At 41.6% G+C, this 14607-nt stretch overlaps 1 protein-coding gene across 1 annotated transcript in view; it reads right to left on the bottom strand.

The window, feature by feature from the left end:
- Nucleotides 1-253: 253 nt before the first annotated feature.
- Nucleotides 254-14607, bottom strand: part of LOC126413230 (uncharacterized) — a 51149-nt gene continuing 36795 nt past the window's right edge. The window contains exons 3-4 of the mRNA XM_050083128.1: nucleotides 4899-5006; nucleotides 254-422 (exon numbers count right to left, since the gene is read on the bottom strand). Of these exons, the coding sequence (XP_049939085.1) occupies nucleotides 254-422; nucleotides 4899-5006 (277 nt within the window). The remainder of the gene's footprint in view (nucleotides 423-4898; nucleotides 5007-14607) is intronic.

Genomic DNA, 14607 nt, shown 5'->3' on the forward strand with positions numbered 1-14607 from the left:
AAATGATCATTTTGCCCACCCTGTAATTAGAGGGAAGGGGCAGAGTTATCGTACGCAGATGAGGAGGCGTCTATAGCGCACGTGTGAAATTGGACGGGAAGGGCATAGCTATTGTATATAGACGAAGAGGCGTAGACAGCAAATGAGTGATCAGTGGGTGCCGCCCCACTATTATAGCTTCACGAGCTGACTGATTATTCCAGAGAGGATGTGGCAGCTAATGAAATGGTTGAGAGAACGGGCACTGGTCGCATTAGTCGAGGGGCAGCTGGTAGTCGAAGATGGAGTCGATGTCGCACTCCGGGTAGAGGAGGTCGCAGTCCCGAGCGGCGGCGGTGGCGTCGCGGCGCCGGCGTCGGTGCGCCTCGTCGTAGTGGCGCATGTCGGCGTTGTCCAAGTCCCGCCCGCGAGCCTCCGGCAGCCTGGAAGGTCACCAGTGCGTCACGAAGCTTACAGAGCGCTTATCGTAGACGTACATTGTTCAGTAGGTACTTATCTACATCGCTAAACAACTTAAACATTGAAACGACTAGTTGCACCCAGGTACAACAGCGATAATTTGATTTACAGTATTTCATATAGTTATCAACCGAATCTAAAAACCTAAACTCTGTTATAATCTTACGTTAAAAGCTTTAAGACAATAAGATTAGTATTACAGTGAGAAATTGCAATTCTGTTTGAGACAGCCTACCACATGGGGCGCAAATTATCCAAACTACATTCATACACTAGTTGAGAACGAGAGTATTTACCCACTCCCAACAAGCTACATACATCATTTCAAACTTTTTCCATACTTTTTCTCGCTGACGTTCTCCCCCCTCCCCTTCCCCCCTCCCCCACAAGGAAGGAAAGAAAGAATATCTATAAAACACTATATTTTTGCTCTTTATGCAGTAAAATTTCAGCATCATAATACCCTTTCAATTTATTACTTCTTTGCTAACAACTCTACATGAAACACATATTTAGACTCTATGTACTTATACGACTGAATGCACGTACAAACTCATATCGTTAGACACTCACTACAGGAGATACAATGTAATACCATTCATTTACTTGTTTATTCAATATTTACGCTACGAAGTAATTTACTCTTGCGTTACGCACGCTACTCAGCTAAGAGATATATTAAGTGTGAAATTAGTGTACATTAAAATTTGGCCCTATGTGAATTAGATTCAGGGTCCCATAAAATAAAATAATCGGATATATCAAATATATTAGCTAAAATTAATAGATTAAACGAACCAGAGGCGCAATTGCTGGATCAACCGTTCGGTCAATTCAAATTATGTCCAGTATCACGTACTGTACTTTCCTTAATCAACAGTAAATAACTTTTCTTCAACAATCAGAGGATAAGCCACTTATCAGTGAATAGTTCCTTGGTTATACGACAGGCTGAAATGAATTTAATCACGGGTCAAACCGATCGTTAATAAAACATCCAATACGTAGATTACTATATAACGTAAAACTTTACTAAATAAGCCAATAAATAAATAAATAAATGGACCTGCATACATTACCCCAACGGAAAACTCTGTAGGATGTATCATACAGAATATGAGTAAAAACTGGGATGTGTGAGAAGAATTACCAGCAGTAACAGTGAAATTCAGTTCAACCTTCACTAACCAGTGCAACACATTTAGGAAAGCACTACACATTTATACAAAAACGTAATGGTTGATGGTCCTGCCTGAAGTAATCATGTGAACGCAGCAAATAATCAGATGTGTTGTCTCATGAGCTTGTAAGTCATTGGGTTCTCTTAAAACAAGGATAACGTAATGGTATGGAATCGCACAAGCACCTCGCATTCATACTAACACCGCACAGAAAACAGAAGACGGACTAGAAAAACTGCAACATGCATCACAAATACATACATCTAGTCGACAAGAAGGTTTGCTCAACCGCCTGGTACAACTTGCAGAACTCAGACCGTGGAACACGATGAGAATTACGATCCTGAGTTCAGATCAGTCGGAAACGCAGGTTACTGCACATGTGCAGGTAATGTAATTTGAGCCTTACCAGTAGAGAAGAGGAGCTAGAAACCGACGAGCTCAAGGCTAGTTCGTTTTTCGAACAGTCGGTTAATCCGTGGAAGTAATTGCCTACACAAGTAAATTACAGTGAAATAACTGAAAGATAAATCAGATTCCAAGAACTGAAGGCTCTCCAACCGACGACAAACACTTGGCCTTGAACAGACAAAGACACACGTGCTAACGGATAGATATTAAAGAATATGTGTGGAACTAACGAAACAGAATAATTAATACTGTAATAAACACAAACACACGGACATTTACACTGTAAAACATGAATTATAAGTGACTTTAAGCATAGCTCCCACTCTAGGCTCCCACATTCCCAAGTTCTGATAATTTAAATCAAGACCATAAGCTGTCGGCAGTTGTTGATATACATCAACGGGGACAGTTGATGTATATATTGTGTGCCCCGACAGGGACTCGAACACGAAATCTCCTGCTTACATGGCAGACGCTCTATCCAGCTGAGCCACCGAGAGCACAGAAGATAGTGCAGGGATTTATCCCTTGCACGCTTCCCGTGAGACCCACATTCCCAACTTAATGTCCACACACTACATTCGTAGTGCCCCTGCCTATTACACTCATTACTCTCGGCAGACAATCCTACCGAGTCCCGTAAGAGTTCGAGAAATGCGTGTGCATCCAGCACAGAAGAAGGAGGTCAATGGCCGGTTAGCCTTAACTATATGAAGATGGTATCTGTTCTTTCGGACAGATATTCTGCATGATTGCAAAGGTCTGCAGCAGCAAAAGGAACAGGTTAAGACTTCACTCAGGCTGAAACCTACACAAACTCAGATACCATACCTACTGCTGCAATCCAGCACCCACCAATAACCTCTTTTTTCAAAATCTCAGGAACCAGTGAAGAACACACAAGTCAAATCGGGGTACACTCACATAGAGAAAGTAGTCGGAGGAATCCCTTCCCATACCCTGCCAACCACATTAGTGCTTCGACCAGAAGCAACGAAACCTCTTTCCCTCACTCAAAGCTTACACTGAAGTTGAGTTGGCTAAACTGCTACACTAGCAGACGAGAAGTTTATCCTTTACGGGACCCTATGAAAACTCAATACATAAACGCATTCACTCGCTCTATCATTCAAAAAGGGTAAGAACTGGAAAGAAGTATAGGAGTACACCATTAAAACATTATGATCAAGCGTGGGGGAAATGGAAGGAAACAAAGACACTTCGTAAATCGACTTACACTGAAGCGCCAAAGAAACTAGTATAGGCATGCGTATTCAAATAGAGAGATAGGTAAACCGGCAGAATACGGCGCTGCGGTCGGCAATGCCTGTATAAGGCAACAAGTGTCTGGCGCAGATGTTAGATCGGTTACTGCTGCTACAATGTCAAAGTTATCCAGATTGTAGTGAGTATGAACTTCTTGTTATAGTCGGTGCACGATCAATTGGACACAGCACCTCCGAGGTAGAGATGAAGTTGGGATTTTCCCGTGAGACCATTTCACGAGTCTACCATGAATATCAGGAATCCGGTAAAACATCAACTCCCCGGCATCGCTGCGGCCGGAAAAAGATTCTGCAAGAACTGGACCAACGGCGACGGAAGAGAATCACTGAACGTGACAGAAGCGCAACCCTTCGGCAAATGTGTTCCAGATTTCAATGCTGAGGCATAAAAGAGTGTTAGCGTGCAAACAATTCAACGAAAGATCATCTCTATGGGCTTTCGGAGCCGAAGGACCTCTCGTGTACCGTTGGTGACTGCACGAGACGATGCTTTACGCCCCGCCGGGACCAGTCAACACTGACATTGGACTGTTGATGATTGGAAACATGTTGCCTGATCGGACGAGTCTCGTTTCAAATTGTATTGAGTGGATGGTCCTGTACGGGTATGGAGACAGCCTCATGAATCCATGTACCCTGCAGGTCAGCAGGGTACTGTTCAAGCTGGTGGAGGCTCCCTAATGCGATGGGGCGTGTGCAGTCGGAGTGACATGGGATCCCTGCTACGTCTAGATACTACTGTGACAGGTGACACGCACGTAACTGTCCTGTCTGATCACCTGCATCCATTCATGTCCATTTCGCATTCCGACGGACTTGGAACATTCTAGTAGTAAAATCTGACACCCCACACGTCCAGAATTGCTACCGAGTGAACTCCCCAGACATGAAAATTATTAAGCATATGGGATGCCTTGTGACGTGCTGTCCAGAAGAGATCTCCACCCCCTTGGATAACACCGCAGGATTCATGCTGTCAATTACCTCCAGAACTGCTTCAGACATTAGTCGAGCCCATACCATGTCATGTTGCGCACTTCTGCGTGCTCGCGGGGGCCCTACAAGATATCAGGTGGGTGTACCAGTTTTTTTTTTTACTCTTCAGTATATATGCTTGTAAACCAGATACAGAACACACATGATTTCAGGGAATGTATAACTTGGTGACTGATAATGACACATTCAGCTGTTGACTCTCCCTCCCAGTCTGATTTATGAAATGCCCCTGAAGTACTAGATTCTAAAGACATGGAAAATGAAGTTAAATATTGCCGAAACGTTATGAAATGGCTGATATAGAAACGTTTCAGAATTAAAGTAAATCTAACTGTAAATCATCTGATAATATCAGCATGCTGTAAGACCCGTCATGCTAGTAAATGTTGTGGAATGAAAGTGACTGCAACTGAAACAACATTTTATAACCCAATAATAGTCTCTTCGTGTGTCGGGAAGGAGTATAATTGTTATCGTCAGTGCGATTTGCTAGTACTTGTTGGTTGACTGCCAGTGACTGTTCAGCAGTCAGCTGTTGTGGTCTGATGAAGGAGTGAGTACTCACGTGAAAATCACCCTGAGGATCTCCTGCAGGAAGGTGCCGGTGCCGGCGACCCGCTGCTCCGCTTCGCACAGGAAGCGGTACACACAGGAACGGCCGTCCACGCCGAGGCTGCAAACACACCAATTGCGTGCAAATAATATAAACAACTTTTAGACCCCTTTGCAAACAAACCTCTCCATAACGACCTCTGAACCTTCATTCCCGCCTCTCCCCAAATGGCGATACCATCAGCAAAAGCAAAAGCACGGAGATCTTTTTTGTTTCACTCAATTGATTTTTTTTTTTTTTTACTCAATTGATTTCTCTCATTATTGTGCCCATAAGTCTAATGAATGGCAACGGGGAACGTAAACCGCCTTGCTGAATATCTCCCTTTGCCTTAACGCATTTTGGTTTTCTACCTCCTACTTCTACACTGCTTAAACAAATTTCATACAAAATGTGATCTGTTTTCATTAATGATTCATGAACGTAATATTTGCTCAAGCATTCGCATATTTTGCCGCTTGGTACACTGTCAAACGTTTGCTCCAAATTCAGAAACACTATTAGCAGTTCCTCTCATCTTTTGCAATACTTCTCCATTAACTGACGGAGGGAAAAAATGAGGTCTGTCGTTCCCTTGTTACTTCTGAAGCCATACTGTTTTTCCTCACATTTATGTTCTAGGGTTTTACTCAGTATCTTTCCTAAACAATGGTATTGTAATTCCTTTTTCCAACTATCCGGTACTTTGTTCTCTTTGCGTATTAGCTTTGCTAAAATTTGCTGAAATTCCTTTCTAGACATGGCAGCCCCTTCCGTCCATACTGCCGTGAGGACAGTATGCGATGAAGTAAGTCTAAATCGTTTCACAATATACTACATTTATTTGATGTTTTTACTGTGGTCTTCAGTCCTGAAGACTGGCCTGATGCAACTCTCCATGCTACTGTATCCTGGGCAAGCCTCTTCATCTCTGCATAACTATTGCAACCTGCGTCCACTTGAAACTGCCAACTGTTGTCAAGCTCTGGGCTGCCCCTACAGTATCTACCTCCACTCCGCCCATCGTTACCAAGATCATGATTCTTTGATTGTTCAGAATTTGTCCTGCAAGTTGAGCCGTAAATTTCTTTCCTCCCCATTTCGAGTCTGACCCTCTTGATTAGATAACCGCTCTACCCATCCAATCTTCAGTATTCTTATACAGCACAACATTTCAGGAACTTCTGTTCTTTTCTCTTTTGAGTTGTTCATCATCCAAGTTTCACTTCCGTACAAGACTACACCCCGGACCCCTACATTCAGAAGAGGCTTACTAACATGTTAGAGTTGTTTCTTTTTCGAAACATTTTCCTTGCTATTGTCACTCTGCATTTTATACCTCCCTGTTCCTAGCCATTGTCAGTTGGTTTGATCCCCAAATAGCAAAACTCGTCCCGTTCTAATTATTCCACAATAACCTGTTTTAATCAGACTCCAATTCGTTACCCTTCTATGAGTTCTGTTGATATTCGCTTATAATCGCTATGCCTTCCGTTTAGCTAATATCCCAAGCCCTTTGTCGTCTCTAGCAGAAAACCCAAAGAGATTCCGGTCATACATAAAGCACATCAGTGGCAAGACGCAATCAATACCTTCGCTGCGTGATAACAACGGTGAAGTCACTGGTGACAGTGCCACTAAAGCAGAGTTATTAAACACGGTTTTCCGAAACTCCTTCACCAAAGGAGACGAAGTAAATGTTCCTGAATTCCAATCAAGAACAACTGCCGAGAAACATAGAAGTAGATATCCTCGGTGTAGCAAAGCAGCTTAAATCACTTAATAAAGGCAAGGCCTCCGGTCCAGATTGTATACCAGTCAGGTTCCATGCAGAGTATGCTGATACAAGCACTATATTTAGCAATTGTACACAACCACTTGCTCGTAGAAATATCCGTACCCAAAGACTGGAAAATTGCTCAAGTCACACCAATACCCAAAAAGGGAAATATAAGTAATCCGCTGAATTACAGGCCCATATCACTAACGTCGATTTGCAGTAGGGTTTTGGAACATATACAGTGTTCGAACATTACGAATTAACTCTACGAATTATAGACACATAGTCAGCACTGATTCAGAAAATATCGCTCTTGTGCAACACAACTAGCTCTTTATTCTCACGAAGTAATAAGTGCTATCGACAGGGGATTTCAAATTGATTCCGTATTTTTCAGATTTCCAGAAGGCTTTCGACACCGTTCCTCACAAGCGTCTTCTAACCAAACTGCGTGCCTATGGAATATCGGCTCAGTTGTGCGACTGGATTCGTGATTTGCTGTGAGAAAGGTCACACTCCGTAGTAATAGACGGAAAGTTATCGAGTAAAACACAAGTAATATCCGGCGTTCCCTAAGGAAGTGTTACAGGCCCTCTACTCCTCCTGATCTATATTAACGAACATGAGAATATTTTAGTACTACTCTTAGATTGTTTGCAGATGATCCTGTCATTTACCGTCTTGTAACGTCATGAGATGACCAAAACGAATTGCAAAATAATTTAGATAAGATATCTGTTTTGTACGAAAAGTGGCAGTTGACCCTAAATAAAGAGAAGTGTGAAGTTATTCAGATCAGTACCAAAAGAAATCCGCTAAATTTCGATTACGCAGTCACACAAATCTGAGGGTGTAAGTTCAACTTAATACTTAGAGATTGCAATTACAAATAACATAAACTGGAACGATCACGTAGTTATTGTAGTGGGTAGAGCAAACCAAAGGCTGCGATTCATTGGCAGAACACTTAGAAGGTGCAACAGACCTACTAAGGAGACTGCTTACACCACGCTTTTCCGTCCTATCCTGACGTATTGCTGTGTGGTGTGGGTTCCGAATCAAGTTGGACTGACGGATGGCATCGAAACAGTTCAAAGAAGGGCAGCTCGTTTTTTACTATCGCAAAATAGGAGAGATGGTGTCACAGACATTATACGTGAATTGGAGTGGCAATCATTCAAACAAAGGCGTTTTTCTTTGCAACGGGATCTTCTCATAAAACTTCAGTCACAAGTTTTCTCCTCAAAAAAAAAAGGCTCTAATGACCTTATCTATCGTTTTTCTCTGTATATACAATCAAATGCTTTTAGAAATCTATAAATTACACTAGTATTGGTTTGCTGGTTAACATTCTATGGCGAATTATTGACTTTAACCTAAAAATCTGTTCTGCGCAGTATATTCCCTTTCGAAAACCACCCTGATATTCTCCTAGTTGTTTGTCTAAAGTATCTAGCACTCTGTCGAGGAGAATTTTTGATAATATTTTGTATGCCACTGGTAGAAGTGGCACTCCTCTGTAATTACTGACATTTTGTTTGTCTCTCTTATTATGTAGCGGGTGGATTAATGCTGTTTTCCATTCAACTGGAATCTTTTCACTTTTCCAAATGTTCTCAAAAAGCAGCTGTAGATCCTTTATGATTTTTGGTTCTGTCCACTTCAATAATTCTGCTGTAATGGAGTCTTCACCACTTGCTTTATTGTTTTTGAATGTTTTGATGACTTCATGAATTTCTAGCTCTGTTGGCGGGAAATCTTCCTCTAGATTTTGAGGTGTCAATGGAAATTCTAATTTATCTGTTGGAACTGGACAGTTTAACAACTTTTCAAAAAAATTTGCTAAAATTTCACAATTTTCTTTATTATTTAATCCTATTTTGCCATTTTCATCTTTGAAACAAATACTTGGTGCCTGATATCCTTTCAGTATGTGTTTAAAGGTTTGGTAAAAATTTCTAGAATTATTTTTGGTGAAATTTTCTTCTATTTCAATAAGCTGGCAATTTTCAAAGTTCCTTTTGATTTTCCGGATTATTTTTGATGTTTCTTTTCTTTGTTGTCTAAATTGTTCAAGGTCTTCCTCTTTTTTCGAACATCTCCATTTTCTCCATTTTTGAGCTCTTCGTATTTGTACTTCTTCACACTCCTCATTCCACCATGTCTTCTTTTTATTCTTGGCTAACCCTAAAGTTTTCTCTGCTGCTTGAGTTATTTTCATTTGGAGTTCACGCCAATCAAAACTAGCAAACATAATTCGTGAAACACTAACAGGTACAGTATCTAAAATCAAATTTATGGGAAAAGTATCTCAGCCTTTTGAAATAAAAACTGCTGTTAGACAAGGTGATGGTTTATCACCTTTACTGTTTAACTGTGTTCTAGAAAAAATTGTAAGGATCTGGAATTTGGAGCTAAAAAATCACAAAATTGAACCAATAACTATGGGAAGGAAAACAAATGGAATTAAGGTAAACTGCTTGGCTTTTGCGGATGATTTCGCAATACTCTCAGAAAACCTGACAGAAGCAGTTACTCAAATAAACATTCCGGAAAAATTAGCAAACAGAACTGGTCTGAAAATTTCAGCTGAAAAAACAAAATTCATGTCAAATATAAAAAATGCACCAAAATACACAGAAACATAAATAGGTAAAATATGGAAAGAGCATATGGTTTGACCAAAAATATTTACAACAAGAAATGTATATCTAGAAAAACAAAACTAAAACACTACACCACAGTGGTACGACCAGAATGTTTATATGGATCTGAATGCCTAACGATGAACTATAAAATGGACAAACTAGAGGTACTGGAAAGAAGGATTATTAGAAAAATAATGGGTGCAATAAAAACTGCAGATGGTTGGAAAATAAGAAGTAATGAGGAGATCTACAAAAATACAGAGAAAATATCTGAAGTAATGGCCAACGGAAGATTAACCTTTTTTGGACATCTCTACCGAATGGATGGAAATAGACTAACAAAACAAATACTCCTATATTTCTGGAAGAAGAAATCAACAATAGCGTGGATTACAGAAGTAAGAAAAGATCTTGAAAGAAACAACATCAAAGTATCAGAAATAGCAGAAAGAAACCATTTTAAAAACAAAATACTAAATTTGGAAGGCTTTCAAAGCAGAAGAAATAAAAAATCGGGAACAACATGGACAGAAGAAAGGAAGTGATTTCATGGGGAGAAAATGAGGGAATACTGGAAAAATAGGAAACAACATCAAAGGAAGAAGAGGAACTGAAGTTGTTAACGTGATCCTAATTGGTCAATACGACTGCAAAAAAATAAAAAAAAATTAAAAAAATGCTCTGAGGTCATCAGTCCCCTAGAACTTAGATCTACTTAAACCTAACCAACCTAAGGATATCACACATATCCATGGCCGAGGCAGGATTCGAACCTGCGACCGTAGCGGTCGCGCAGTTCCAGACTGAAGCGCCTAGAACCGCTCGGCCACAACGGCAGGCTTTTCTCCTCCGATTGCAAAAACATTCTGTTGGCACCCCCCTACAGAGAGAGAAATGATCATCACGATGAAATACGAGAAATCAGGGCTCGCACAAAAAATTTTACTTCTCGTTTTTCCCGCGCGCCGTTCAAGAGTGGAACGGTAGAGAGACAGCTTGAATATGGTGCATTGAACCCTCTGCCAGGCACTTTATTGTGAATATGAGAGTAATCGCGTATATGTAGATGTTACCAGCTGACAAACCCTCCATTACCCGGGTATTTATTTTGCCAATTTGCTATTAGAAACGAAAACAAAAACGAACTGTGTTAGTAGTATAAATTTCATTCTCATGTATTCGTGAAAACACCTTGCGAATTATGAAACAGTCGTACAAAAATATACTCATTATATTCAGATATAAAAGTACAGCTGCTTCGTGTACCAATAACGTGATTTTTTAAACGTCCCTATGGCAACGCCTCTTCATATACTACGTGATCAAAAGTATCTAGACACCTGGCTGGAAACGGCTTAAAAGTTCGTGGCGTCCTCCATCGGTAATGCTGGAAGTCAATATGGTGTTGGCCCACCCTTAGCCTTGGTGATAGCTTCCACTCACGCAAACATACGTTCAATCGGGTGCTGGAAGATTTCTTGGGGAATGACAGACCATTCTTCATGGATTGCTGCACTGAGGAGAGGTATCGATGTCGGTCGGTCAGGCCTGCCACGAAGTCGGCGTTCCAAAGCATCCCAAAGGTATTCTGTAGGATTCAGGTCAGGACTCTGTGCAGGCCAGTCCATTACAGGGATGTTATTGTCGTGTAACCACTCCGCCGCAGGCCGTGCATTATGAACAGGTGCTCGATCGTGTTGAAAGACGCAATCACCATCCTCGTATTGCTCTTCAACAGTGGGAAGCAAGAATGAGCTTAAAATATCAGTGTACGCCTGTGCTGCGAGGGTTCCACGCAAAACAACAAAGGGTGCAAGGCCCCACCATGAAAAACACGACCACACCATAACACCACCGCCTCCGAATTTTACTGTTCGCACTACACACGCTGCCAGATGACGTTCACCGGGCATTCGCCATACCCACACCATGCCATCGGATCGCCACGTTGTGTACCGTGGTTCGTCACTCCACACAACGTTTTTCCACTGTTCAGTCGTCCAATGTTTACGCTTCTTACACCAAGCGAGGCGTCGTTTGGCATTTACCGGCGTGATGTGTGGTTTATGAGCAGCCGTTCGACCACGAAATCCAAGTTTTCTTCCCTGCCGCCTAACTGTCATAGTACTTGCAATGGATCCTGATGCAGTTTGGAATTCCTGTGTGATAATCTGGATAGATGTCTGCCTATTACACATTACGACCTTCTTCAACTGTCGGCGCTCTCTGTCAGTCAACAGACGAGGTCGGCCTGTACGCTTTTGTGCTGTACATGTCCCTTCACGTTTCCACTTCACTATCACATCGGAAGCAGTGAACCTAGGTATGTTTAGGAGTGTGGAAATCTCGCGTACAGACGTATGACACAAGTGACACCCAATCACTTGACCACGTTCGACGTCTGTGAGTTCCGCAGAGCTCCCCATTCTGCTCTCTCACGATGTGTAATGACTACTGAGGTCGCTGATATGGAGTACCTGCCAGTATGTGGCAGCACAATGCACCTAATATGAAAACGTATGTTTTTGGGGGTGTCCGGATACTTGTGATCACGTAATGTAGCTCTGCAGACGGCTATTGTTCCTGTCTACCGCAGTTTACGCTTAGCAGTTCAAAGCTATGGAAAGTGCCACCAAGTGTTAGGGATGTCTTTAAGTTGACTCGACTGTAGGAGCGTCTTAGTAGAAACGAATAAATGTATTAAAACTATATGCGTAATGCGGCACCTTTTCACGCATCTCTATTTTAATGACATCTGTCTCTTGAACTATATTTGGTAGAGTGACATATTTGTGTACGTAGTACATTCAGTGGCCGACCAGTGTGGCCGAGCGGTTCTAGGTGCTACAATCTGGAACCGCGCGACCGCTACGGTCGCAGGTTCGTATCCTGCCTCGGGCATGGGTATGTGTGATGTCCTTAGGTTAGTTAGGTTTAAGTAGTTCTAAGTTCTAGGGAACTGATGAGCTCAGAAGTTAAGTCTCATAGTGCTCAGAGCCATTTGAACCACTTTTTACATTCAGTGGCGTATCTGGATATTTTCTGCGAAGTATGTTACGAATAGAGCTAGCAGAAAAGAAGTAATAAACTTAAACGTTACGTATATGCTGCAGTTTTTTATGCTTCTCAGGATTTACGACGTTCTGTTTACTGATATATATGATAGATAGGTGGTTCTTATAGCCACAGCTATTCTTGCCTGACAGAGTACCAAGTTTGGTTCAAATCGGTCCAGTACTTTAAGACGAAACGTGGAACTTACACACACACACACACACACACACACACACACACACATGCGGATGGATTATATCCAACTTTTAGTGGCAACGAATTTAACAAAAAAACTTTAATTGTGTTTGTATTATGTTTCGAACACATGATTTATTAATGTAGGGCAGTCATATGAATATATACCTAACGGTTACCGTGCTAATGAGGCTCTCTAAATTGGGGTCGAGATTTGTTCCACCAAGAGCCGCTGAAGCACGCCAGTGAAATACGCGAACCAAATTGTATATTTCCTTAATGAATCCCACTGGATTGGAATTGGTACCCACGAGCAAATTAAAACCACCGCATAACAGTATCGGAATATCTGAGTGGGCGTTAATGAGCGGTGGAATATATTGGTGCTTGGGAATGCATGACAGAACTTGGTACAGAGAAATAATGGTGTTTTGTGGTGCCGTAATTGTTATGTCTTGCTTAGTGCTTTCCATGTTGAATAACTTAGTAGACGGCTTACGTTTAAGAAGTGCAATACCTACAATATCACAAATTGATTAACACGTGCTTTTTTTGCTGCGTATTATGGTGAACTTTAACCATGCGTTCTTGTGCCAACTCCCACGCATAAAGTTCGCCTCCTGTTGCGTGGGACTGACGACATTTCGGATGCAAATTGGTACTATACCATAAAACATTTCTTGCAGTCCACATTGGTAATTAATGAAAACATTTCGTTAGAACTTAATGCACGTATAGCTCACTTCCAGTTGTACTTGCGGAGTGCTTTTCACATTAATTATTTGTTATTTTAAAGGATTCTAATGAATTGAAATCTAACAGCTGCACAAATTAATTATGAAGACTGCATGAAATTACTGCTGCATACGACGAACGCTGTTAGGTCCGAGGTTTCGAGGTTAACGTTTATTCGACAACGGTTTACTCTTCAGATACGGAAGACTATGTTGAACAGCGCTTTGCTGTCCTTTTGAGAAATGAAACCAGCATTCAGGCCAAATGACTGAGTGAGTCCGCGGAAACCCAAATCAAAGTGGCAAGACCGAAATTTGAGCCGCCTTCTTTTTTGGGCCATCAGCATCAGTCTTCTGACTGGTTTGATGCGGCCCGTCCCCAGTTCATCTCACGCGCCAAACTTCTCAGAGTAGCATCCGAATTACGTCTTCATTTATTTGCTAGATGTATTCCAGTCCCGGTCGTCCTCTACACTTTTTGCCCTCTACAGCTCTCTCTAGTATCATGGAAGCCATTCCCTGATGTCTTAACAGATATCGTATTTCCTTGTCAGTGTTTTGCACATATGCCTTTCCTCTCCGATTCTGCCCAGAACCTCTTCATTCCTTACCTTATCAGTCCACCTAATTTTCAACATTCACCTGTGGCACCACATGTCAAATTCTTCGATTCTTCTCTGTTCTGGTTTTCCCACAGTCCATGTTTCACTACCATAAAAAGTTGTGCTCCAGACAACCATTCTCAGAAATTTCTTCTTTAAATTAAGATCTATGTCTCATACTATTAGACTTCTCTTGGCAGGAATGCCCTTTCTGCCAGTGCTAGTCTGCTTTTGATGTCCTGTTTGCTCCCTCCGTCATTTGTCATTTTGCTGCCTGGGTAGGAGAATTCCTTAATTTCACCGAATTCCTAACCATCAATCCTGATGTTAAGTTTCTTGCTGTTCTCATTTCTGCTGCTGCTCATTACTTTCACCTTTCTTCGATTTACTCTCGATCCATATTGTGTACTCATTACACTGTTCATTCCATTCAGCATATCATGTAATTCTTCTTTACTTCCACTCAGGATAGCTAAGTCATCAGCGAATCGTATCATACCTTTTCACCTTGAATTTTAATTCCGCTCATGAATCTCTCTTTTATTTCCATTATTCCTTCTTCGATGTACCGACTGCACAGTAGGGGGAAAGATTAAATTCCTTGCTTACCACTGGATTCGCATTCGGGAGGACGACAGTAAAATCCCGCGTCCGGCCACCCTGATTTAG

Source organism: Schistocerca serialis, chromosome 7, assembly GCF_023864345.2.
Source record: "Schistocerca serialis cubense isolate TAMUIC-IGC-003099 chromosome 7, iqSchSeri2.2, whole genome shotgun sequence".
Classification (NCBI taxonomy): domain Eukaryota; kingdom Metazoa; phylum Arthropoda; class Insecta; order Orthoptera; family Acrididae; genus Schistocerca; species Schistocerca serialis.